Source organism: Colletotrichum acutatum (genome assembly GCF_030867785.1).
Source record: "Colletotrichum acutatum strain CBS 112980 chromosome Unknown BDZ83scaffold_89, whole genome shotgun sequence".
Classification (NCBI taxonomy): domain Eukaryota; kingdom Fungi; phylum Ascomycota; class Sordariomycetes; order Glomerellales; family Glomerellaceae; genus Colletotrichum; species Colletotrichum acutatum.
Window position 1 is genome coordinate 143,962 of NW_026849083.1, and position 25,222 is coordinate 169,183.

The 25,222-nt window shown below is 55.0% G+C and overlaps 7 protein-coding genes across 7 annotated transcripts; 3 read left to right on the top strand and 4 right to left on the bottom strand.

The window, feature by feature from the left end:
* Window positions 1–569: 569 nt before the first annotated feature.
* Window positions 570–2,527, top strand: BDZ83DRAFT_754901 (uncharacterized protein; the record flags this gene model as incomplete). The annotated part of the gene is made up of 2 exons (XM_060514546.1): window positions 570–1,386; window positions 1,479–2,527. The coding sequence occupies 2 exons, from the start codon at window positions 570–572 to the stop codon at window positions 2,525–2,527; spliced, it is 1,866 nt and encodes a 621-aa protein (XP_060361910.1).
* A 929-nt stretch (window positions 2,528–3,456) lies between these two features.
* BDZ83DRAFT_584351 (uncharacterized protein) lies at window positions 3,457–8,952 on the bottom strand (the record flags this gene model as incomplete). The annotated part of the gene is made up of 2 exons (XM_060505749.1): window positions 3,457–8,783; window positions 8,901–8,952. The coding sequence occupies 2 exons, from the start codon at window positions 8,950–8,952 to the stop codon at window positions 3,457–3,459; spliced, it is 5,379 nt and encodes a 1,792-aa protein (XP_060361911.1).
* Window positions 8,953–11,738: 2,786 nt separating this feature from the next.
* Window positions 11,739–13,509, top strand: BDZ83DRAFT_784998 (uncharacterized protein; the record flags this gene model as incomplete). Its single annotated transcript, XM_060515622.1, has 3 exons — window positions 11,739–11,909; window positions 12,082–12,331; window positions 12,370–13,509. 3 exons carry the CDS (start codon window positions 11,739–11,741, stop codon window positions 13,038–13,040), a joined length of 1,092 nt encoding a protein of 363 aa, XP_060361912.1. The 3' UTR covers window positions 13,041–13,509.
* Window positions 13,510–15,393: 1,884 nt separating this feature from the next.
* BDZ83DRAFT_584319 (1-aminocyclopropane-1-carboxylate synthase) lies at window positions 15,394–16,647 on the top strand (the record flags this gene model as incomplete). The annotated part of the gene is made up of 1 exon (XM_060505746.1): window positions 15,394–16,647. The coding sequence occupies one exon, from the start codon at window positions 15,394–15,396 to the stop codon at window positions 16,645–16,647; it is 1,254 nt and encodes a 417-aa protein (XP_060361913.1).
* Window positions 16,648–16,947: 300 nt separating this feature from the next.
* On the bottom strand, window positions 16,948–18,211 carry BDZ83DRAFT_721854 (glycosyl hydrolase; the record flags this gene model as incomplete). Its single annotated transcript, XM_060512416.1, has 2 exons — window positions 16,948–16,973; window positions 17,065–18,211. The coding sequence occupies 2 exons, from the start codon at window positions 18,209–18,211 to the stop codon at window positions 16,948–16,950; spliced, it is 1,173 nt and encodes a 390-aa protein (XP_060361914.1).
* Window positions 18,212–21,237: 3,026 nt separating this feature from the next.
* BDZ83DRAFT_444405 (uncharacterized protein) lies at window positions 21,238–21,846 on the bottom strand. The gene is made up of 2 exons (XM_060503134.1): window positions 21,750–21,846; window positions 21,238–21,695 (listed from the first exon to the last, which is right to left on the bottom strand). The coding sequence occupies exons 1-2, from the start codon at window positions 21,759–21,761 to the stop codon at window positions 21,417–21,419; spliced, it is 291 nt and encodes a 96-aa protein (XP_060361915.1). The 5' UTR covers window positions 21,762–21,846; the 3' UTR covers window positions 21,238–21,416.
* Window positions 21,345–24,343, bottom strand: BDZ83DRAFT_630923 (uncharacterized protein). Its single transcript, XM_060508867.1, has 7 exons — window positions 23,412–24,343; window positions 23,234–23,358; window positions 23,031–23,179; window positions 22,793–22,980; window positions 22,561–22,741; window positions 21,759–22,490; window positions 21,345–21,699 (listed from the first exon to the last, which is right to left on the bottom strand). Exons 1-6 carry the CDS (start codon window positions 23,892–23,894, stop codon window positions 21,787–21,789), a joined length of 1,830 nt encoding a protein of 609 aa, XP_060361916.1. The 5' UTR covers window positions 23,895–24,343; the 3' UTR covers window positions 21,345–21,699; window positions 21,759–21,786.
* Window positions 24,344–25,222: the final 879 nt, after the last annotated feature.

The following is a 25,222-nucleotide window of genomic DNA, read 5'->3' on the forward strand; positions in this document are numbered from 1 at the left end:
AGCTATCCGACCTCGCTGCCGACATTATCTTCCGGAACAGTGTCTGTCACCCACTCGGCAACACGCGCGCACCACCACGTCTGTCTGCATCAGACTACTCCGTACAGACACACATACAGACCTATCAGCTGTGCATTTCGCTGTAGGGGTATCTGCTCGATTCTGCTCGGCATCAGCCCAGATCGCCAAACAGTAGCATCATAACAACTCGTACAGCACCGATTGCTCTCCGAACAGGTCAATCAGTCAATCAAGCAAGTATCACAAACAAAAGGCGAACGAGAAGAAGAAGACAAAACAAAAGAAGAAGGCCCAACACCATTCAGCTCCTCTCGGTCTTACAACCATCAATTCGTCCCATTTCCTTATCAGATCTCAAGAGCCGAGAGAGCGCCGAACCGCACCCTCGGATTTACCAGCTGGCAAGAACATCTTCAACCCACACCCCGCCACCCGGTCACCAGCTGTCAGCGGCGATATCCCACCACCCGCCAGCGAATGAGCGGCCTTAGCGGACCCCGCCTGCGGAACACTGCTGCTCGTTAGGTCGTCCCTTCCGATCCACCAAGATGGCCGCCTCAGGTGTTTCTACCACTGTTCCCTCCTCATCCACCACCACCACCACCATCAACTCTTCCTCCTCCTCCCACAACAACCAGACGTTGCAGCAGCAACACTCGTCGTCGACCTTTTCGCCCGTCACCTCACCTCTCGCAACCGACGCTCGAAGCGTTTACTCGGCCGCATCTCGCTCCAACTCGGTTGTCTCGACCCCCCTTTCCGCCGCTTCGCCTGCCGCGAGCACACCCGGCGGTCCTCCCACACCAAATCCGAGCGGACCGACAAATGCCTCCCACGCCCCGCATCAACTACCTGCCATCAGACCGAACGCAGCTCAACAGCCCATCTCAGCCAGACCGCCTCAGGTCGTGAACAAAATGTCCATGGCCTCCGTAATCAGTCCCCCGCCCGTCACCGAGGCGCCCAAGATGTCCATGACCACCAAAGAATGGGTCATCCCTCCCAGGCCCAAGCCCGGCCGCAAGCCTGCCACCGATACGCCACCCACCAAGCGCAAGGCTCAGAACCGTGCTGCTCAGAGGGCATTCCGCGAGCGTAGGGCCGCCAGAGTTGGCGAGCTGGAGGAGCAGCTCGACGAGATCCGCGAAGGTCACGAAAAGGTCGAAAAAGACCTCAAGGACAAGGTCCATGGCCTAGAGATGGAGCTGCAATCCTTCAAGTCCCGCTGTCTTGTTCTCGAAAACATGCTGGATCGCGAGAGAAAGGATCGTGTCAAAGCCGAGTCTGAACTCGAAAGCCAGAAGAGACGTTGGAACGAGCAGCAGGCCGCCGCCCCCAGACGCTTGCCGTCTCCTCAACGCCGAGGTTCCCAAATCGCTCACCATGAACATCCCCCACCCCATCGGCTGGCCACTCAAACCAGCCCTTTTCCATCTCACAGATTGTCTCCCCCCAAGACTCAACCCACATGGAAGACTCTCCTGCCCCGTTTGGATGCGGGTCATGCGGCCCTGAAGGATGCTCCTGTGCCAACGAAATTCTTGCCGACACCGTCACAGGATGTGGCGGGTGCACTCTTGGAGGTCGATGCCAGTGCCTTGAGGAGACTATCAAAAGCGCCATCATCTCGGACCTGAAGAGAGCCCCCTCGCCCTCGGCGCAGACGTCCTCCGAGAAGCGTGCCCGCGTCGAGCCCACTCCACCTGAGGAGGAGACGGAGATTGACTTCACCGCCATGTTCTCCAAGAAGGCAACCGTGCCGCAGGTGCAGCAGCAGCAGCAGCAGCAGGCGAACCTTGCCATCGTACAGCCCCAGCCCCAGCTCCCTCCCGTGGCCTTCAGGGACTCGTGTGGGTTTTGTAAGGATGGAAGCTACTGCCTCTGCGCCGACACCGCAATTCTCGGCCCACCCGCCACTACCCCTTACGGGCCTCCTCCTGCCTATTCCCAGCAGGTTCAAACTCCCCCTCCCTCAGAGAACGATGCCGTCCCTCCTCCCATGCCAATGGAGATCGATGCCGACGGCGCCGTCAAGCTCCGTCCCCGTCCTCAGACCAATCAGCCCGTCTCACGCGGCTGCGGTCCCAAAGGCCCCGGATCCTGCGCCCAGTGCCTTGCCGACCCCAAGTCGGGTCTCTTCTGCCGCGCCCTGTCCGCTAACTTCGAGCGTAGCGGAGGAAGCGGCTCCGGAGGCGGCTGCTGCGGCGGTGCCGGTGCTGGAGGCGGATGCTGCAAGTCCGAGTCGGCGCCGCCGCCACCCCGTCTCCCCTCAAAGGGACGTCTCGGGCTCAGCCTGAGCTGTGCCGAAGCCTATCAGACCCTCTCCAGCCATCGAAACTTTGAAAAGGCCGCCGACGACATTGGCTCCTGGCTTCCCAAGCTTCGCGCCGCACCCAAGCCGGGCCAGACGCTGCCGTCCCCCTCCCGTTTGCCCATCGAGGTCGAGGCGGCGAGTATCATGAGCGTGCTCAAGGACTTTGACATTCGCTTTGGCAGAGGCCAGTAAATCTTTTTCCAAAGTTTTTGTCCTCTCAGTAGAGGCAGGCATGCATACGTTCATGAATCTGGGTCGGTTATCTAAAAGCTCTGCTTGGTCCAACACACATTACTTGTGGGACATGGTTGATGTGGACATGAGCACTTGAAAAATCGGGGTCGGCGTTTGGGGTCCTTCGAGACACTATTTGATTTTTATAACACCCAAACTCACAGGTAGGGAGGGCCGTCTATACATGAGGATGCTATTTTGAAGCTTGCTCGTCGGAGGGGATAAGAGAGGAGGCCATCTAGCTTCGGGGCATCGACCTAGGCCAATGGGGCCGGACTGTCTTACGCAGTACGCATGCTGATTGAGGCCTCGAATAAGGCTCAATGCGAATACATTATGGTTTCAATCATCTTGATGTTTACATTGACTATCCGTCACGTACGTGGAATCAATCTCGTGAAAGTTTGTAGAGTACCAAACGCGGTTGATTTCGTAAAGAATGATGCACGCAATGAATAACCTTGGTCGATGTCGGACTCAAAAAAGGCCAAGATAAACACAAGAGTTTGACACATTTGCACATCGGCAACCTACACGGGGTATGATTGCAAATAAACGTCATCTAGATTGGCCCAAGCCTGTACTTCATACCCAAGTCATAATCGTATGTAGAAAAGTGGTATATCCTCCATAAAAGGCCGAGTGCCCGCTACCATAATGTCCCTCCCTTTCTACTGTAGCCATCTAAAAGGGGGGGAAAACCAAAAAAAAGATCCCGTAGCTTCCCGATGTGATGAAATGAAGCCCATGTAAATGCCCACTGGATATGCCCGCGTCGTACTCGTGAGATGGAAAAATATCAAGAAAATAAATATTGAAAAGGGCGCCCCCGGCGTCCGGAATGAAAAGAAATATTATCGCAATGTGCAAATCACACTCTCGGCGTTTCAACTCATGGCATTAAACTCATTCTGTCGGAGGAAAGACGTGGCAAGCTCATCGCCGCCCTGTTCAGCCGCCTGGAAGAAATGGACTGCCACGCACATCAACGCGGGATCACTGCGGACATCCCCGTCTTTGGAGCTCGGATCTTGGCCGGGATGTTGGGAGCCAGCAGAGCCACCGAGGCCTGATGTGCCTGCCGATGTGCGACTTCTGTCTCCAGGGTAGAGTCTGGCACCTGGACCTGTGCGTGCCGAAGGGCCAGCATACTTGTCCATGACAGCCTGCTTGAATACCTCGCGTGGCTTCGAGAGGGGCAGGGTGGTCCGCTCCACAAGCTCTGGGTTCGACAGGTAGAAAATTGCGAGCTCTCGCTGGGCCGTGGGCAGACCCTCTTTGGCGGTGATGGTCCACATCTTGCCTGCTTGTGCCAAGCTATAGGCTGTCGTGACAGGAGGGGGTGATTCTGTTTCCAGTCGATCAGCGTCTGGAGCGGGCGCATCATTGGTCGTCTTGCGTGTACTCGTATACACCCCTTGGACCTCATCCGCCACTTCAATCATGGTTCGGCAGACCTCTTGCTTCAGATTCAAGGCGGCGAGGCCAGTGTTCCAAAACGCCGTGCCCTTCTCTGTGCTGTCAAGAATTGTCGGGTTCACGAATGCCGCAATGAACTGAAGATCGCGGAAAAGTGTCTTTGGCCGAATAGACGCGTCTCGGAATAGGGTTCGCAAGACGTTGGTGACAGCATCAGTTGTTGTTGGGTTGCTTGTGACGCCAGAGCGAGCGTCATTGTTACCCTGACGCGTTTGGCGGGGACCAATAGCCGGTGGCGAAGTTGCGGGTGCTTGCAACAGGGTATGCGAGCGTCTGCCTCTGACGTTGTCGATAGCCTCCTCCAACGGATTCGCGCGGCTGGAACCTGTGGGGTCATCGACGGCGCCGGACACAAATTCTTGTCGATTCCAGCCCAACCTTGACCTTTTGCCACTCGTCAAAGATGCTACAATGAGTTGCTGCAGCTCGTATAGGGCGTTCAACTTGGCATGAGGGTTGGGATGAACACTGAACATGCGAAGTAAGCGCTGAAAAGCCTTCTTGAAAGGAAAGTCAGGAGTTGACTCCTTAGAGCTGGCCTTGCTTCGCGCGGACACGGTGTCGCTTGTGGCAGAACTGTCGTTTCCTGGAGCACTAGCAGTTTCCGTGGTCTCGGAGTTTTTGTCTGTTTCGCCGGCACCTCGCAGATTCCCAAAACTCTTCTTCTTCTCAATGACACGAGGCCTCAGTGACAATTTGCCAGACTTGGCAGACCTACGGGCGCGTCGGTCTAGGGAATCACGTCTGTCGATGCATTCCTGGCCCAACGAGGAGAACCAGTCATCGGTCTCGGAGCCTCGAGAGAAGACCAATGTGCCCAAGTCGGATAGCAGAAGACTGACTAGAGTCTGACGGAGCTCGTTGAGGAAACGGGACTTCTCTTCAGACAATCGCTGTTGATGAATCGTCTCATTGGACGATGCCGATGTGCCAGGTCTACCGGTAGAATGACTCGCATGCGAGCCTAGATGGGAATGAGGTGACTGGAACACGCTGGACAGGTTTGTCATACTTGTCGTGGGAGATTGGGCGCGGGACGTTGTCGAGCTCGGGGATATAGCCGACTGGAAAGGCGACCAAAACGTAGAACTGGAGTCGATGGTGTGGACTGGCGATGAGACGCCAAAATAGTCCTGCCCGTCGATGATGTCGGACAAGGCTGTGCTTGCCCTTGAAAAACGGTAGCTGCCAGAGTCGAATGACTGCTGGCTAGAGTTGTGAGCTGACATTGCCCGCAGGTCCCGAACAGAGCTTGGCCGGCCAGTAGACATGAACCTTCGATCTGGGTCGCTCATGACGCTGGCTGTGTCATCAAATGCATGGTCTCTGTCTCGGGGGGCTCTGCTGCCTGTCTCCAGATTGCGTCTGTCTCGTTGGTAAAGCTCACTCGACCACAGAACAGGGCTGTCCATGATGGACTCGCCAACCAATTTCGAAATGCATGTGTCCACTTCGCAACCGAATCTGTGAATTCGCTCCTCTCCACAGCAGAAGTTCTCTACGCCCGCTTGTTGAAGCCATCGGGAGGTCTTGTCTGCCTGGTCGTCACTCAACTTGTTGGGCCCGCCCTGCTCTTCCGATGCTGCTAGAAGATCCATGATCTGAGTCTCGGTACGATACAGATAGCTTGACGCCGGTCCCCGTGCAAGGTGCGCGCGGTTGCGTTGGTAAGAATTGTAGCGCCTCTGCATACCCATCGTTTTGAGTGCAGCGCAGATGTTTCGACTCTGCTCATACGGTGCAGAGTTTCGGACGTCTGTTACATACCACATCTTGTCGCGGAGAGCCCGTAGTCGCTTCATCATGGCGTCGATGAGCCCCTCGTGCCGTTCTTGGCTTTGCTTCAGCCAGACGAGCCAGGCGTCGTACTCCTCAATAGCCGAAGCACAGCGGCGGATTGAATCGCGAGGGCCTCGGGAGAAAATATTCAGAAGTATGGCAAAACCGTTTCGTCTCAGAGATCCCGAGCTGAGTGCATTGAGTTGCTGCAGTGTCTTCCAGTAGAGGTGAGCTGACACAAAGTCGGCTTGCGCTCGCGACTGAGCCGAGGCAGCAGTAAGCATAGCAATGAGAACCGAGGATGGCTCCGGATCTGCATCCTCTGTCTTCTCTGCCGTCGTCGTCGATGAATTTTCCTTGGTTTGCGAGTCATCGGCTGTCGCAGTCGCTTGAGCCTCAGCGTCGCGTCTGCGGTAGGGGTTTCTGCTTGGAGAAGACTTTTCAGCGGTGATAATCTTGTTCTTGGATCGGTACTTTTTGATGCCAGTCGCTCGGTTGCTGAACTGTGCCCTTGTTGCTTCCGGCTCAATGCTGGCTGGGATCTCGAAATCCTCGACAAGCTTCAAAATCGAGTCTCTCAGTTGGTGGTAGTCCTTGTCAAGCTCAGGCTTCTCGTCAATCTCGTCATCGTCAGTCTCGCTGGTGGAGGAGTGGTCCTCGTCTTCGATATCTTCGTCCGGGTCGTAAGTCATCTGGCTTGACAGGCTGTTGCCATCTGCCGAGATGAAGAGCACGGCCCATCGTTCGGCACACGGGTGGCACGAGCCTTGGACAACATCCATACCGACCTGAGCGCCCATTTCGCGGAGGGCAAAACGAAGACGATACCCATCGTCCTCATAGTTACTAAGACGTTGCTGAGCCAGTGGATCCAACACGGGTGGCGAGTAGCGCTGAGGCGAGCCGGTCCTTTGATCATCCAGATTTGTCTCTCTGGAAGTCGTGGCGTCACTAAGAACAGATGAGGCACTGGTACTGAGGATCGATGCCGTGTCGAAATTGCTCCGCGCGGCTCCCATCGAGATGGGCTGTGAAATTGCCGAGAAACCAGAGATGGAAGGCGCTCCGGATCTAAGCCCGCTGGACTGAGCTGACATGGGCCGGCGCTCCGGAAACAAGGCGTTGACGAGTGTGACTAGATCTGCCGGACTGACAACGAGGTAAGGATGAACCTCAACTGTTTCTCGAAGTGATGTGATTGAGCGGGCCGGGAGTAGCTTTGCTGGAGGTCTCTGAGAACGGTTTCGTTTGAAACGATTCAGGATGCTCTCGACATGTCCTTGTATTTTGGGTGGGGTTGAGACCGTACCCTTCTTGTTCCAAGTCACCTCGACAACAAGCTGCTGCGCACGCATGGCGACCTGCTTGAGGATCTTTTGCCGGCCGTACTCGGTAATGTGGTAGTCGCCCATGAGTCCGTGGCTTTCTGGATGGATGACAACACCAAGTAGGAAAACAGAGAAGAGCCACTTGTAAACAAACCAGTTTCGGGTGCCATCGACGAGCTTAGAATCAAGCTTCTTCAAAATGGCATTGCCTAGCTCGATGAGGCCTTCAGGAATACCAGTCGCATCCTCATCGTCAATGATCTCGAAAAGCTCGTTGACGGCCCGATCGTAGAACTCCTCAGCGGCAATGCTGTCCTTGGCTGTCCAGTCCGCGAGATTGAACCTGGTACCGTGCTGGTCCTCGGCTTTATCCAAAAGAAAGGCACCGTCCTCGAGTATTTTCATCAGGTACCATTCCATATTAGACTTCCCGGACCAATCCCGCATGGCCGTCCAGACATTAAGAACAGAGATCAGCATGGGCTCGCTGCTGGCCTTGGATTCAGTGATGAGTCTTGCTAGAGCTGCTCCCCATATCTCAGTTCGACGTCGATCCTCGGCGCTATCAGGGCCAGCCGAATTGGCGAAGCATGTGTGAACCAGGGCTGACAAGGGATCGTGACGTTGGAACGACAGCAAACGCTCGATGGCGTTTGGGGAATGAGCGGGTGCTCGACTACTTGGTCCACCGGCATGACTCCTGGCACTAGGACGGCCGTGGTAGGGCAGAACGGATTCTACAGGTTCTAGCCCCTGATGGAAGCCGGTAAAGACATTAAGTTCTGTAGGGGTTAGAGAACACAATCTTGTGGCCAGGTAATCCGGGTTGGTCCTGATCTGATTCAGAAAATTAAGAAAGATTTCCCGGACAGAAGCGGGCAACTCAGAAAGAAAGGGGGTCATGGATCCGAGAGAACTAGATCCCGAGGTTGATTTCGGTGGCGTGTCCAGGCTTTCTGAGGAGGCCAGGGCAGGGGACTGGAGAGAGTCCATCTCGGGTTCCAACAGAGCATAGCGGCGCAGTTCGTCGCAGCTCTTACGCACATCGTGAATAGCGTTAAACAGAGAAGCAAAGGTCTTCTTGTCATCGGAGCGGAAGCAATCAACCAAATTCTTCCGGGCAATTTCACCACAGCGGTTCAAACGAGCTGACAAGGCCGTGGAGATGAGGTTCCTCTGCAAGCGTATGCGGGTGTTTGCGCGCTTGCGCTCCTGGTACTTGGACAGTCTGACCAAATGGGCGAGCTCCTCCAGGGTCGTTGTATCAGGTTCGGGCGCCAGATGAGGGTTCGTGTACATGGATGGATCTGGGAGGAGAGCCTGGGGGAGCGCAGGGGAAGAAGCCGTTCCGGCGGCGGAGGCGAGTGCCGTGTCGGATGAAGAATCCATGGTGGCTTTTACGGGAGAGGTGGCAATGGGCGTTGACGCTTGGGCAATCACGGGCTTCTGGTGCGACCGAGAGGCGGGTCTCCTCGGTGTGTCTTCGCTACGACGAACGGGCAGGGTTACGGCCTCGACGCTTCGGGTTGGGCTTGGAGACCTCTGGCGGCGGGATCTGAAGGAGGTATTGTACGTTTCGGAGGGAGGATTCGAGGATCGGGGCTGGTTCGCGTCATCTTGGGAGGCAGCTAAGGCGCAGAAAAACATGAACAGTCAGTACCTTCAGGTAGGGTGAGGAACGGGAGGTTATGATAGAACATAGCGCTTTGTGGGTGATGTTTAGGGTGATTGTTGGTGGAACCTACGGGCAGAGACTACGCGAACTGGCGAGGAGAGGGAACGCTGCATGGAAATCATAATGCGACCATGAGGATTCCGGTCCAAGAGCGAGTGGGCAGCAACAGCAACAGCTCCCGAACAAGCTGATAGCTGTTCTGTCGCAATCGTGCGATGTCGTCGATTGTGCGCTGTGGACGATGGGCGTAAGCGGGTGGGTACGATATCTGCTGGAGCGGGGCAGACTCAACGATAAAGGACGGCGGAGGCAGAGGGGTGAGGAGAGAAGAGGTCGGCGCAATGCCAGTGCCTCGAGAGGTGAGGTAGATGTCGTCGTGAAGAGGAAGTGTTTTCACTGCCTTTTTCGATATGTTTACATGGGAAGGAAATCCTATTGCCAAAAAAAAGAAGGGAAAGAAAACAAATCAGAAACCCAAGCAAGGCGAAAGTCATGGGAGGTTTGGCCGTGGTTTAAGGTAAGGTAAATGCGGGAGGAAGGGACGGAACAAGAAAGGAAGGCAAGGGTCGCAAGGCGAGGAAGGCACAGCAAGGCAAGGAAGGCAAGACCAGGCACGACACGAGGGTGGGCTGGTCGGGTCAGGTACGTACTGTAAGGTACCTCACCTCACCTGCCATCTGCCAACCTACCTACCTTACTGAGGTGCCTCGTCGGGTCGCTCCTTCCACCTCCCGTCCCAGAGATACCTAAATACATCAGGTACCTAGGTATACCCAAGAATGTATCTATGTATGACATAGGTACCTAAGATAGAAGACGAATACGGTAGAGAAGAGGACAGCAAGACTGGTTCGTGAACATGTTGCAAGTTGCATGCAGTTGCTCCCCGGTTGCTTGGGTATCGGTACTCCTCACGCTGCCCGGGGTGAGATAGAAAAAGAGAGAAAAAGAGCTGTCGCTTTCCGCTGCAAGAAACAGACAGCGGAGCTGGGCGTGGGTGAGCCCTGAGGTGCCGGCAGGGAGACTCCACGTCCACGGCCACGACCGACTCACTGGACCGACCCATGGCCATAGCCCGTACGGTACGGGTACTCAAATAGCCAAACAACAGGCCGGGAGGAAAATAGAAGCTGTGAGCTGGAAGACAGGGGTGGGATACTGGGGCCGGAGACAGGACCGACAGGATACACAGCCAGCGAGCGGCCAACGGCCAGCGGCTAGGAACCCAAAAAAGACGCGGGTTTGGTGCGTGAGATGCGATGCGTCCAGTCCCGTCTCTTCAATGTAGAGGTAATGCGTGGCAAAGAGAAACGGGGCAAGGTAGACCCAGGGTGCAAAGTTGTTCTCCAGCTGGTTCCCTGTATCCGTAGCTGCGAACCGCTGGATGATCCTCCCAGCAGTAAAACAGAAAAAAAGGAGGGGGCGAACTGCTGACAAGGATGGCCGCACTCGCACATGGCAGCTCTCTCTCTCTCTCTCTGTCATTCCATCGCATACAGCACAACACATATGCGCACACACACGCAACGGAAGTATTGAAGTCAGATGATGACTTATATGTGTCGAGGGTGTCTGCTTTGGGTAAAGTATTTATCCGCACTCACAGGCTCACGTCCTCGGTTCCTTCGGAGCACCTATTGGTTCAAGAAACATGTTCCTGGCCTGACCTGACCTGGTGCCTTTGTCCAAGTACCGACCATCTATCTGCCTCGTTCTTTCCATCAATATTCGTCGCACATGTATCTAAAAAGTGTCGAGGCGGGCAGGCGTGGGGGAAAAGGCTGGAGGGGAAAAGAAGGAAGGAAGGAAACACGGAGGAGGGATGCAACTAAACCAAACAAAGCTAGAAGGAACGGACGGGGCACGCCTCTCCCACCTGCCACCTCACACAAAATGCAAATGCGATCCATGAGAGTGGGAAAGAGGCACCAGCTTCAATCAGTCTATCAGAGACGGTGCAGGTGCAGGTGCAGGTGGGACATTCAAAGGGTTGAAACATTGGACGAAAAAGACGTTGCCCGCCAACACACACCCAAACACACACACCCCCCGTCCCTACTGTCTAGCTTGCTTGGATGAAGCCATCCCCGTTGTCGTTTTCGCCGCCAGTCTTTCACACGGTCATCAGTACGCTACCGAGTATCACTCGTTGCTATTGTTTTTGTTTCTTTCCATTGCCACGCGAACCACATCCAATAAAAGCAACAGGCCAGTGCCTACCTACGAGTCTAGGACTACCTAGCCATCTAGTCCGATGTTCTCAGCTTCGGCTGATGCTGCCAGGAATACCAATAAAAGTCCTTAGATCGAGCTGGAGCTCAAGATTCAATCAAGACTGGGATCGCCAGACCAACAAAGACAGCCAACCACGGCCGCTGCATGACATTGCTTCTGATTGACTTTGGCATCGTCATCTCCCCCTGCCTCAGCTCCAACTAGTCACTCGCTACTCTACTTCGAGGTTTCAACACCTCAGCACAAACTTCTTCTGGCCGGGCTGCGTCGGTAACCCTCGCTCTTGAGGCCTGCGATATTCCATACACAGGCACAGGTTCGCAACACTGCGCACGCGCACACGCACGCACAACAAGACGAGACCCGATTGAGTCAATCTTCGTTCGCCTTATTGCCTGTTCCACGACACGAGCAGCCGCCCTCGTGCGTCCTTGCTCGGCGTACCACGTCGGACACAGCTGTCACTTGAAGAATACGTACTGCCCAACCATTCGCCCGCGATACCGAGCATGCATCAAGCATTGCCCTACAGCAGTGCAGAGAACACCGCCGCCCGCTGCCCGCCGCCGGACACTTGCCGCCGACTTTTGCTCTTTGCCCACCGAGAGACCTTTGTCGCGGCATATCTGTCCCGTCAGCGATGGTAAACCCAAGAAGAGAAGCGGTCTGCAACATGAGTCCCGTTACAGCGACTGCCCATGCCATGCCGTCCACCTCATCAGCGTCTCTCGTGTCGCCCCAACAAAACGTCGGACAAATCACTACGCACACCGACGGGCCAGTCAACGCAGCGACAGCAGCGCAAACAAGCACCAGGGAGGGGAAGGCAAGGAGAGTGGAAGCAGTAAAACAACTCGGGAAAAGAGAAGTCACCTCTTCTTCCGGCCGCGTTGATGAGTTGGCATGCATAGCCTTTGGTCCTGCTGTTTTACATGCTCCAATACACCCAACAGAGAGGCCCAATCCCGACTCCCTCACGGCTTGCCCGCTGCTCGAGACACTGCCATACAGCGCAGCGCCCCCCTGCTCGCCCACCGTCCAATCTGCGTCGTCCACGAAAGCAGGCACGCCATGCCAACGCATCACAGGGCCCCAATCGGCCCCTCTTGGCCAACCCAGCGAGCTTCAACCAGCCTCAACCCACACCGTCTGCTACACCACATCCCTCTCCAATCTCCATCAACAACTCCCGTCTCCAGGGGGGGCCAATAGTCGACTACCAAATTGAGTCCTTCCTGCCACTCGTCTCCTGCACCAGCTTTCGAGGTACCGCCAGCCCGGCCGTCGTCCTCAAACCTGTCTAGACAAGGTCGGCAGACCGTTCCCCGAATGCCACCCGAATTCCACACCGCAAAACGGTCAGGTCGTCTACCCGCGCGCCGGATGGGTTGCATTCCATCTGCACTCGCTGCATCGTGTACAACTCGCTCGTACCCATTCAGCGCCGCACGAAAACCTTCACGATCTTGTGTTCATCCGCTACCAGCAAGTAGCCGCCGTCGTTTCCCCGTACGAGGTGCCAACTACAACGGCTGGCCTATTCGGTCTTGATGCTCCGGATAGTACATCCTGCAACCCTTCGAAAGATTGTTGCGTTGGAATCTACATCGGCTTGCCTAGTTCAAGTTCACACACTTCGCACACGAGGTACACCTCGACAACATGTATGGGAGCACTCATTCCAAACATCAGGCACTTTGTGCCATCCACAATGACCAGAGCGGGATTTTGGGCCTTTGAAATGGCCTCTACCGCGCAGCTGGGTAGATCCAGCCACTGTGCGCCGCCAGGCTGGTATCACGTTGATCCTGTACCACTGCCGCCTGCCAACCCCTCGATGGCACCAACGATGATACCAAAATACCTCTCCATCCCGGTTCTGGCCGCCCACAGATCGCTCATCCCCATGCACGTCAGATTCGCAAGTCAACCACTCTTGTTCGTCTCAACCTCAGACCCCCATTCGCTCCGCTAACCCCATGTCCATCTTGCATCCACTCCCGCCTCCCGCCCGCCTATTGAGCCCCAGCCATCATCGGTCCCTGCGACTCATGCGCTGCATCTCCGCTGCCCTTCAGCTTGTTTTTCGTCCTTCCGTTACGGCTGGTGAGGCCAGGCTGGTTTCTTCTGCGATAATCTGTGCGTATGATGCCTTCGAACTGAGCCTAGCAGAGTTGGAGGACAACAAACGGTGAGTACTTGGCCCGAAGAGATCCGGCTGGACGGATAATACGATGTAGTCCTTGTGTGGGAGCAACCAGTTATTTGCTCAGACCAGGTTGTATCAACACGTGCTAGATATCACGCTCGGAAAACTGTTCAGCCAGCGCGCTGGTGACAACAAACACGTTGGACCCGTCAGCCAACGCTTGACCTTTGGGTCCTTTGAGGCAATCCTGCCGGATTCCCATTAATGCCGTCTGCTAATGGGCCACTGGGATTAGGGCTGCATATGCCATCGTGGCTTAATCTGCGCTCCCGACACTAGTGCGCAGGCATAAGCCTAGTTGACGGCCCCGTTGTCAGCATGTTGTGTGGCTGTTTGTTGTCATTTCCACATCAGGCGTCTGGCCGCTTCGTTGTCTTGTGGCCACTTTGGGTGTTGTTTGGGAACTTCTCAGCCATGGTTGTAGGGCCCAGCTGGTTTGCCAACTTCTTGTCGTCTTAAACTGCCATGCCTTTCCTCCCCTTGGCTAGGTGTTGTCATGTCCCTGGTCTGTGAGAGATTCGCGTGTCTCTCTTGAGACGTCTGGCTGTTTCTTGTCCTTGAGATGATGTTGTATCTTCGGTATCGTCCGTTGAACAATAAAAATCAGGTTTTCAGTGTCGTCCCGTTCTTCTTCTTGTGCTTCTAATACATAAGCATCAGAAATAGACATGACAGGTATATGTAGGTCTGAGAATACAAAGGTGAAGGCAGGATCTTTCATGCAAGAAGCTTCCTCGAAGCAAATAACGATGGTGGTCAGACTCCGTCTTGTCATTATCTTCAGCGTGTCCTGTCTATCAGTCTCACATGTCTGTCCAACACCAGCTAGAGGGTGTTTCCAAACCAAATGACCAGCCAGTCCCGCCGACTTGACTTAACAAGAAGTGCCAATGGATCAATTAGGAGGTTCCATCTGCGGCCTCTCCACTACTGTTGGCGGTGAATACATTCCGTCGAGTCTTTGGGCGCTGAATTAGGTTGCTTTTTCCTGATGTTTGCGAGTTTAATAGGTACCGACATTTAGAAAGACTGCGTGTATTCATGGCTGCTGCAGTATCAGACTAACTCTAGCATTTTTAGATGATTTCGATTCTATGAGTTGGTGTAGTGTGGGATCATCCTCTCTGCGCCAGAATTTTCGTCTGGAGTGTATTTTCCGGTATCGAAGAGTTTGAAAATATAACATCCGGCTGAACACAATACTTCTGGACTTTTCTCCAGCCGACGAAGGCAGAGTCTCAAACGGATTTGGCTATCAAGGATTACAATGGTTATGCTATAGTCATGTTAAAAAGATTGCTTGCCAACGAAGATGGTATGCTACTTGCGCTCTCCATGAGTTAATACTCTGGGTATTAACATAGGTAGGTAGTGTGGGCAAATTCTCAATTAACCCTTTTCTATTATTACTAATCTCATTGAAGGGTGTAGCACAATCTAGTCACTATCGAAGGGGGGGGGGGTATAAGGAGAAAAGGAGTCGAGTCCTAATAGCCGCTTGATAAGCAAGACGGCGTCAAGACATGGGAAATTTCAAGGGGCCTTGAGTAGGTAGCACACCGGGGCTATCGACCGAACGCCGGAGCCGAGACCGTCTGCGGGGCCGGGTCTGAGCATCAATCGCCGGCCCGGAAATCCGTGCAATATCGACTCCCAGTACCGCCGATGTTAGGTCGTGTCCCCCATTAAGCTTATGAACCCGCCTGCAAGTTCTGAATTTCGAATTAATCTACGAACAGCTCAGTGCGCAAACGCATCGCTTCAGAGTGGGAATTGAGCGCTTTTGCGCAAGTTGAAACGAAACACATCAGCGCCCAACAGTGGGACCCCCGGCCGATCATGGATGGAACCTGAGAGGCCGCAGAGGTGCGCAAACACCCTTCTCCAGGTTCCCCGCGCCGGATACCGGTCGGCCGGCATCTGTTCCTCCGATGCGCCCTCGCGACTACATCAGCAAGTCCGAGTCTCTACAACCCTTTCTTGAAATAGCAAACTTAGGTCACTCATTCGGACCTCCGACCAAGATAGCCTACCATCAACAAGGATTTGCCTCCAAAACAACACTTACGCAAACACCCACACAGCACGAATGACCTGCACCACATCCCCCAAAGGCGCAATGCTCTCCCCCCGCGCCGCAAAAACCGCCTCGGCCCTCCACCGGCCGTGGCGCTTCGCCCCCGTCCAGACCTACTCGGCCTCCTCCAACCCCTCGGGCCTCATCTCGTTCGGCAGCGCGAGCAACGCCCTGATGCAACCTGCCGTCGCGGACTTCGCCGCCACGGTCCCCCTCACGCCCGATGTGTTCGGGTACAGCTACAGCACCGCCGGCGGCGCCCGTCTCCGCGCCGCGATGGCGGGGCATTTGAATGCCACGTTCAGTCCCTATGCGCCGCTTGAGGTGGAGCATGTGAGGGTCGCGGCGGGGGCGACGGCCGTGCAGTGTATTCTCGCGTTTGCGCTTGCGTCGCCTGGTGAGGGGGTGTTGGTGCCGAGGCCGGTGTATGGGCGGTTCGAGCTCGATTTCAGGAACGAGATGGGCGTGGAGGTTGTGTATGCCGATACCACGCCCGAGACGTGTTTCCTGCCGGATGTGGTGGTTGAGGAGATGGAGGCTGCGGTGCGGAGGGAGATGGGGAGGGGGTTGAGGGTGAGGGCGGTGATGATTGTGAATCCTAGTAATCCGCTGGGACGGTGTTACCCCCGCGAGACGCTTGTGGCGATTTTGCGGTTTTGTGGAAGGCATAAGATTCATCTTGTTAGTGACGAGGTGTATGGGCTTTCCGTGTTCAGGTCTTGCGAGGAGATGCCCGGGTTCACGTCGGTGCTGTCTATTGATCCGGCGGGCATCATCGATCCGGACTTGGTGCACGTGGAGTACGGCCTGGCCAAGGACTTTGCGTCGTCGGGATTGCGGCTAGGCGCGCTGGTGTCGAGGAACGCGGCGCTGCAGGAGGCGTTTTCGAGCGTGGTGAGGTTTCATAGTCCCGCTGGACCGTCTGTCGCGATTGCGGCTGCCATGTTTGAGGATCGGGTGTGGCATGATGAGTTTATTGCCAGTTCGAGGCGGGCTATCGCGGGCGCGTATGAATTTGTGACGGGGAGGTTGCGGGAGATGGGGGTTGGATACGTGGAGGCGAACGCTGGGTTGTTTGTGTATATTGACTTGTCGCCGTGGTTGCCGCCGCCGGAGGAGGAGGAGGAGGAGGGAGAGTACGAGTCGGATCGTGAGAGGGAGTTTGCGTTGGCGGAGAGGTTTGTTGAGAGGGGTGTATTTTTGCACCCGGGAGAGGAGCATTGTCTTGCGCCGGGGTGGTTTCGGTTGGTGTATACACAAGAGGAGCACATCGTGGCCGAGGGGTTGAGAAGGTGAGTTTATGAGGAGAGATACTTGGGGAACTTGGCTAACATGACTGCAGAATCGACGATGCTTTGAAGAACTTGCCTTGGCGAGTGTCAAAATAAGTACACGACAAGCAGATAGAACATCACGCATTACGAAGACGATCAACAGATTATCAAGGAGAAACGAATCTATGTCCATGTAAATGAGGGAGAAAAAAAAATGTACAGACGCCCCCAGAGGAGGGATTAAGAAATTAAGTTTAATTCATGTACACGCTTGAGGGCCATGACTCTTTGATCTCATCGGCCGTATGCTTCCGTCACGTCTTTAGGTTCTCCTAGAAACACCTCCATCTATACTCAAAAGTGGTAGCGGCGGTTGAAGGTGCGGGGACCGCGGGGCCACGGGGACCACCGCGACCGGGGCCGCGGGGACGGCTGCCACCGGTGGAGGTCTGGTTGAAGGTCTCCCACTCGTAGGAGGCGAACATCCAGGGGCCGACGCCCTTGTAGTCGTTCATGGCGATGGGGACGGAAGTGTAGTACTCGAAGCTGGCGTTGCTCTTGAGGGAGCCGACCTCGACGGTTCCGTTCCAGTTGACGGTGCCGTTGGCGTTCTCAACGACAAAGGTGGTGAGCTCCTGGTAGCCCTTGGCGGCGGCGGGGAAGAAGCGGCGCTCGGGGAGGAGGCCGAGGCGGATGCCCTTGAGCCAGGAGAAGACGAAGAGGGCGGAGGCGGAGGACTCGATGTAGTTCTTGGGGCGGCCGACGTAAGGGCTGTCCATGATGAGCCACCATCCACCAGTGGTGCTGTCCTGGGCGTTCTTCAGGCCCTCGGCGAGGGTGACGAAGAAGCGGGAGAGGGTGGTGACGCCGGGGTGGCCGCGGGGCAGGAGCTCAAGGACCTCGAGGAGGGCGACGGCGTACCAGCCGACGGCACGGGACCAGGTGAGCGGGGAGGCGCCGGTGATCTGGTTGGCCCAGACGGCCTCCATCTTCTCGTCGAAGCCGTGGTAGAGGAGACCGGTGGTGTAGTTGCGGGTGTGCTTGTCAATGACCTCGAACTGGTTGACAATGTCGTTCCAGGCGGTAGTGTTGTCCTTGTCGAACAGGGAGGTCCACTTTGCGTAGAAGGTGTCGGCCATGAAGATGCCGTCGAGCCACATCTGGTAGTCGTAGTCGGGGCTGCGGTGGAAGAAGCCGCCCTCGTCGGTACGGGGGTGGCGCTCGACAAGCTGGTCGCGGATGGTTCTGGCAGCGGTTTTGTACTTCTCCTCGCCGGTGCGCTCGTACCACCAGAGGATGTTGTTGCCGATGCGGTACTCGTCCAGGGAGTAGGTGGTGGGCTTCCAGTTCAGGATGCTGCCGTTGGACTGGACGACGAGGTCATCGATACGGCTACGGTACCAGTCGACGAGGGCATCATCCTTAGTGAGCTCGATGGCTGCTTCAAAGCCGTCGTAGAGAACGGCCTTGGTGTAGTGGTACGGTTTCTTGTTGTCGATCTCGTGCTTGGTGAACGAGTCGGCGGTCCAGGCGAGGTAAGGGCCGGCGGCCGCGACGGCGGTCGCGAAGAAGAGGACGGACTTCATTATGGACTTTGATATGAGGGGTTTTGCTTTGCTTTGGGAGGTTCAAAAGAGTGACTATGTCGAGACTTGGAAAATCACGACAGGAGAGTGAGAAGCAAGCGGATGAAGGAGCCAGATCTGAGTCGCCAAGCTTCCTCAAAAGCCGGCTAAGGCTGGGGGGAAGGGAGCTCTTTTTAATCCAAGATCGGATACAAGCCGGTTCGTCTGCGCCTCCATGTTTGCTGGAGAGCACCCGACGGGGGGGGGGGGGGAAACGGTGCAACCGTGCAACGAAGGATTCCTCGACGGGGTTCTGGGATGAGTTGGATGAGTCGGGGTGATTAGGGACGACAGTGGGGGGGGGGGGGCTTGCGCTTATTGATCATCACCAGAATGATCAGATGGGGATAGCCAAGCAGAGCATGGCGACTGCGAGGACGAGGGGTTTGCAGATTGGAGCAATGAACAGCACTGGGCTTGAGGCCGGGAGACCAGGGAATCAGGGGTTGGGATGAAAAGGCAAAGGGTTGCCAAGTGGAAGCCAAGGGGAGAGCAGAAAATATCCAGGAACTAGAGATCCATCATGGTCATCTTGTTTCTCATCCCGCACCGCCCGCACCATGTCGGATAAGTTCACCGTTGTCGAACAGGAATATGATGTGCTTCTGTGGCCTGCCCAGTATCCTGCGAGTCTGCAAAGACGAAATACGCCAACGGCTATCTCGATGTCGTCGTCAGCATAGTGGGAGCTTGTTTATGAGCCAAGTATCGTCGCATCCCACCCCCTCCACGGTTCATCTCCGCCTGCTTGGCCCATTCTGGCAAAGAAGTGGATGGGATGTTGGACGGAGGATGGAGAAATAAGGTCCGGATCCAGTCAGTGACGAGAACGACGGTTGAGGCTCCCCACGTACGCGTCTTGGCAACGTCTTGGCACGTCTTAAGAAGATTGAAAGACGGCGGGCCTGCTTCGCTTCTCAAGTGCTACGCCGCTCCGTTACTAGTCGTGCTAGTATCTGAGTATCCGTTCGGAGTAGAGAGACTAGCTAGAAACCGTAAGAGCAGACCCGTCCGCAGTCCTAAGCGGCCCCAGGAGTTGCAGGACGCTCACCTTCTTTATCAGTTTAAACTCATGGGTCCGTCGCCGCGAATAAAGGCCAACGAGTATTGGCTTTCTTGGACATTTGGGTGATTGAGATGACCTGTGATCTTTTCTGCTGGGGCCAAGCCCGGGCGGGATGTGCTCGACACTGGGTGACCGTTGGAGTTGGCATGGTCAAAAGGGAATTTGAGGAGCCAAAGACCACAATTGGCATATTTTTTGCGCGTGATGTGGGCACCGTCGGGGGCCCTGGACGTTGCGTTGCCAAGCTGCGTATTCGCTGCACCCCTTCATCTCAAAGCTCGCTCAACGGGATGGCCCCACGTCGGGTGCGACTCTTCAGCCCGCGCTCATTATCGATGGAAGACTGTCGGTTCGGGATGAGTGTTGGTCTTGCATGTTTTTGGCTTGTTTGGTTGGCCTCCCGGGCTGATGATTGATGGATCATGGCGCGCCCAGCCGGACAAACTCCCAATATGAAGAGATTCGAAAGGAGATATTCGGCGACGCGGTGTGGGCTGTGGACTCTGGCCGAGATGCGCTGCATGGGCATGAGTGAGCCTCCAACGACTGTCCGTTGAACCGTCCAACGGTCAAACAGCCCAAGAGATCAGCTTTTCTGGGCCGGCTGCAAAGGTGCCTGGAATATAATAACGATTGCGCAATATTTCTTGGTTGGCCAAGCTCTGTAGATTGTTTTTGAGAGTTTCCGCCGAATGGTCCTGTGAGTGATCAGATAATCACTTGATCTCGCCGTACTATGATAAACTTCCTGCATGTCTTTTCGCGCTGTTGACGCCGGCACGATGCTGGATCGATGAAATTGGCCAGAGCATTTTAGCTTCATTGCCAAGACAGTCGCATCGAGGTGTTGAAGTAACCCTGCTGGGGACAGATGTCAGCAGCGATAAATCTGCGACAGTTCCGAGCCAAACGTCGGCGCGATGAACCGGATCTCCAGTCTAGGGCAGAACATAAAAAACCAAAGAGCATGAAAAAAAAACAGCCACCCGCAAGCAAACATGGCTCCCGTGCCGAATGTGACTTTGGCCGGTTGATTCCGAGAGAGCAGACCAAACACATTCTGGTCCATCGTGGCTCCAGTCTTCGGAGGCGAGGTACCGTATGTCATTCAGGGGCACAGGGGCAGCGGACTCGGTGTGTGTCCGTACGGATACTGTGTAATAGTGAGTGGTCTGCGTGGCACGATGGCAGTGATGTAATTCGCTTTCGTTCTGTGTGAACTCACTGCCCAGTGTCAATTTGTATAATTAGACAGAGTGAGGCGTAGTGGCGAAACTTGCGAGTCGCCATCTCCGCCAAGGGACTGAGTGGGTGGATTGGCGGTCTTTGCTTTTCCGTTCCCTCTCCCAGTGAGTCTGATCGGCAGATAAGACGTTCTTGTCTTGAGTCGAGTGTTGGTCACGCTGTCTATGGGTGAAAGTGAGATTGATTCAGACGGTTGAAGATGTACGTTAGTGCGCCAGCTGGATGCCTTCCTGTCAAAGTCAAGACGACGATGGATTAAGCTCAAATGGCGTCAAATAGCCGCTCCCGAGAGTCTGTTTTAACCTGATATAAGCAAGCCGATGGATTGCTCAAGGATTGCTCGATTGCTGAATTGCCTTGGTTATGCAAAAAGGGCAAAAACGACTGCTTTTGTCGACAATAGAGTTTGAACCCAATTTGCCTGGGAAGCATGAGCCACATGGTGCAAGCCACTTGTTCATGTGGCTTGTATACCTTATCACCTTAGGTATCCACTGATAATTGTGGCTGGTGGCTGGAGACCCGAAGATCGCCCGACTCCCAAATCATCAGTGGAAGGTGCGCTGCAGCTTGGAGTTGCTCCCATGCTTCCGGCGGGAGGGCAGGTGAGTGATGGCCAAGCTTCTTGTCGATGTTGAATGTCACTGTGGTCGCCGTTGCCAATTGGAAGCAGCTTCCATGGCCGGGAAGTCTGGAGGCACCAAACCTAATGATGCATTACGGCAGCTTTCCGGCGAACAAGCACCCTAAAAAGCGCGGACTGGAGCAGTCACAAGCCAATCAGCAAGGACAATCCAAGGCATTCGGCGCCGTTGGTCGCACCTTCCAGCAGTTGTGCGACCTCTCATAAGGTACCTACCTACTGCACGTCACCTGCTTTGTAACGCGCCCTCTCGCATTTTGCTCTTTCAACTTCATCTCTCCCTCTTTCATAGATATTTCTCGCATTCTTGACCTTTGATTCGCCAGTGGCTTCGTCTGGCTGCCCAGGCTCCCAGTTAAGCATAAATCGATGTGGTTGCCTGGCAGGTAAATCAAAGGATGACTCATCCAGCGCAGTGATGAGTCTTGCAGCTTGCTCTTGACGCTCAACAACGCAGCCAAGAAAAGACATGACGCTGCTCCAGACTTTTGGTATCTTCTTTCAAGCACAATGAAACCCCCTTGACTCTTGTTGACTCATCTTATACTAGGTATCATTATCACTACAACAAATCCCGAGCTTCTATCCGCCAAACCCTAGAATGTGTCTCTCCAACTCTCCAAAATCCCCCAGATCTTGTCCCGTTAGGGCTAAATCCTGGTTGCGATAGATCGAATTCCAATTATACGCATCCTCGGGCAACAAATCAGCCATCCCTTCCGCTTGCTCAAACGCCTGCGCATCTTCGGCCCCTGGGGCGGGCTGCATCCAAAGATACGAGATATCGTTCCACAAACTCGAGTCCAGCAGACTCCTCGATCCCAGTTGGCTCGCCCTGCTACTTCCCGACGGTGTCAGGCCTCCTCTCTCGACCGAACCCCGCACCGTCATATCTCGGAAGTTCTGCTGACGTGCTCTGGCATCCTCACCGCCACCTTTTTCCTCTGAAGACGTAGACGCCGCCATCGTTGCAGGCGACTGCTGCCCACCGCTGGGCCCCGATCCTGTAGCCACTGGGGGATGGGAACAAAACTCGCTTGGGCTGTTCTTGGGAATGTCCAGAAACGTCGACAGATGGTCTCGCATTCGCCTGACTTCTCGAGCCCGCTGGAGCGCGAACTCATTGCCGCGGCCCACCAGGTAATCGAGTATCTCCAGTGCTTCTGATAAGCCTGGGCTTGGTGCCAATTTCTGGCTCTCCTCGCAGGTCGAGTCGATCGTCATCGTCAGGATCATGATGAAAGCAGCTGAAAAGATGGCGTCGAGATCGAAGAAGCCAAAAGTTGCTGTAACGCGGTCATTGGTTAGTCGAGATTCTAGAAGAGATTTTGTGCATCGGGAATCGCTTCGACGTACTTAAGATATTCCTCTTCCGTAATAGCATCAGGACCTCCAACAGTCGACGGGCCGCTTCTGAACACGTTCGACTCAATCTCCCGAGCGGCGATGACCCCAGGCTTAGACTTCCTCCACTTTCCTCGTCAAAGATCAGTTTCGAGACGTGGAGCATCACAGGCCGTATCGTCAAGAGAATCGCCTGTACAAGTCATTAGCGATGTCGAGGCACATTGCTGTAGTAATAACCTACCTGATATAGCATCATGTGGAGATACGCCGATGTTCTCAGAGACACATCTCCTTCCATGGACGGCATATCAGACAGCTTGGACGAGAACTCGCCCGGGATCTCCTTGGCAATCCAGTACAATGACTGGACAATTTCTTGCACGTTCGGCACAAACGTTTCCTCTGGATGGTTCCCTGGCCCGTAGATCGCTGACAGAATTAGCTTCAAACGTCTTCTTCGAACACGGCAGCCCTCTTACTTGATAGGATCCTTCCGGTAACCTTTGCGATCTTGATATTGGTTCGCAGAGGAAGCGCTGGTGGGAAACCTGGGGAATCCGTCGGCATATCGATTTCAATGACATCGTCTAGAATCCCAGCAGGGTTGCCAGTTGCTGCTGCAAGTCGTCTGCACCCCACGTTAGCCCATCCTTCATCAATCCTTCGGCGTCTTGTTCCTCACCTCTCTTGCATATACACAGTCCACCAGAGACGGTTCAGATGCACCTTTTCCGATTGCAACAAGTGTTGCGTCCCCGACTTGCGATGATACCCATGCGTCGTGGCCAGTCGAAGGGCTGAACTGATCTACGCAGTTTAGCACCCTCGCAACAATGCCGAGAAAGACAGGGGCAACTCACATATAGATATGCCTCCTCTTTCCGATTCGCATTCTGCAAATACACCGCCGCCAAAGCATGAATTTCGATCCCCAGCTTGCCCAGCCCATACAGCTCGCTCAAGCTCGGCAACCGAGCCTGCACGTGCGCAAACATGCTTGCCCCAGGAACGGGCAAACTCCCGCCCTTCTCCTCCTCGTCGAAGCCGCCCGAGAAAAGTTTCCCAATGGCAAAGACGAGCAGCATCTCGAGGTACCACGGCATCTGCGCCTGTGATATCGCCTGTGACGTATCACCCAGGTTCGCGTAGAAGAAGGCGAGGCGGTCCGAGAATTCCCGCGTGTCGATGTGGTGCTGCGTGTACCCGATGAAGAAGGTCATGCTCTCGAAGAGTCGGCGAGCTTCCTCTTCTGAGGGAAGGGCGATGCCTCCAGCGCCTGTGGGACCATCGTCGAGGGGTTTAAGGGTCGTTGTCTGGGATAGAGAGCGGGCGGGTGGTTGCATTGGTTCTCGACGGCCTAAACGTGGATGTTCCAACAGGTTTTGCAGGCGTGAGCCAAAAGTGTGACTTGAACTCAGCGACGAGTCGGCCGCAATGGCTGGTGAGATCTGTCAACATTCGTTCGGAAGCATGTTCGACAAGCCTTGGACTCACCAGAGCCTGGAGAAGATGCAACATGGTTGTTTCCATGGCCTCCAGATGTTGGATTGGTCGGTGTCGGAGACGTGAGTTGATCTAGCGCTAGACCCAAAAGCGTGGAAGCAGCATTCACCTGCGTCGCGTTATCCGTAGGCGTCTGCGCCGTTGCCCTCGTTGGCGGCCGGTCTGGCGACGCTGCTTGAGTGGGTTGTACTCTGATAGTCTCACTGTCTCGTGCTACAATTTTGTCAATACTGCGAAAGGAAAGATATGGATACAACGTCACCAACATAGCGCCGGACCGAGGCTGAACCCCTGACCTTCGTACCGGGCGAGCCTGTCCTGGAGATCCTGTATCCTCCTGTCCAAAATCGTCAGCATGCACATGCACATGTGCATAGACGTACACTTTGGAGCATCACTGAACTCACGTCACAGAGTAGACCCGCTTCTTCCCCGGCTCGGGGAACTGACACTCCAGATCTCGTTTGCTGCAATACGTGCACGGCGCCTCGCCGGAGCACTTTACCTTCTTCCGCCTGCACGTAAGACATCTGCCGGATACCCAAATTCGTCAGCGACTTACAATCGATAACTCAATGCATGCAAGGCCTGGAAATCAGATGGAAACAATGGGTCTCGACGGTCCAGGCTCACACAATGTGGTGCTCCCGAAGTAATCGAGACCGGGTGCGCGGACGGGCACGGGGGCTGGAAGGGGTCTCGGAGACTCACGCCGAAATGGTCTTGGCCGCTTCGCGACTTACGCCGTGTCTGCTGCTCATTGACAGCCGCCTCGGTGACGAATCCATGATATTCAGTTCCTCAAAATGAGACGAATTCGACAGTGCGATTGATGATTTCTGACCGCTTTGGCTTTTGCTTGCAGTCGTTGTCCCCGAAGTCTTGGTCTGGCAACTTGCAAGTGAGGGGAGATACGCGCAGGTGGAGGGGACGGGAGATAAGGAACGCTTCGCCGAACCTCGGAGCGGGGAGGTCGGCACGCCGGCACTAAGGCACTAGGCTTATCGCTCTACCGCTACTATCAAGCGTGTTGCCATCCTCGTATTGATCAAGAGTTGATGTAGTCATAACGCGGAGCTGGTTCAAAATTGACACTTAAAATACAGCGGGAAGATCCAAATCATCCAGATACTTTCTCACATCTGGCCACTATATTCTGGCCGTTGAC

Coding starts and splice junctions, on each gene's coding strand:
- BDZ83DRAFT_630923 (XM_060508867.1), bottom strand. CDS start 23,894: ATGCAACCACCCGCCCGCTCTCTATCCCAGACAACGACCCTTAAACCC. Junction 22,981..23,030: donor TACCGGAAGGATCCTATCAA/GTAAGAGGGCTG, acceptor TAATTCTGTCAG/CGATCTACGGGCCAGGGAAC. Junction 22,742..22,792: donor TCCACATGATGCTATATCAG/GTAGGTTATTAC, acceptor TGACTTGTACAG/GCGATTCTCTTGACGATACG.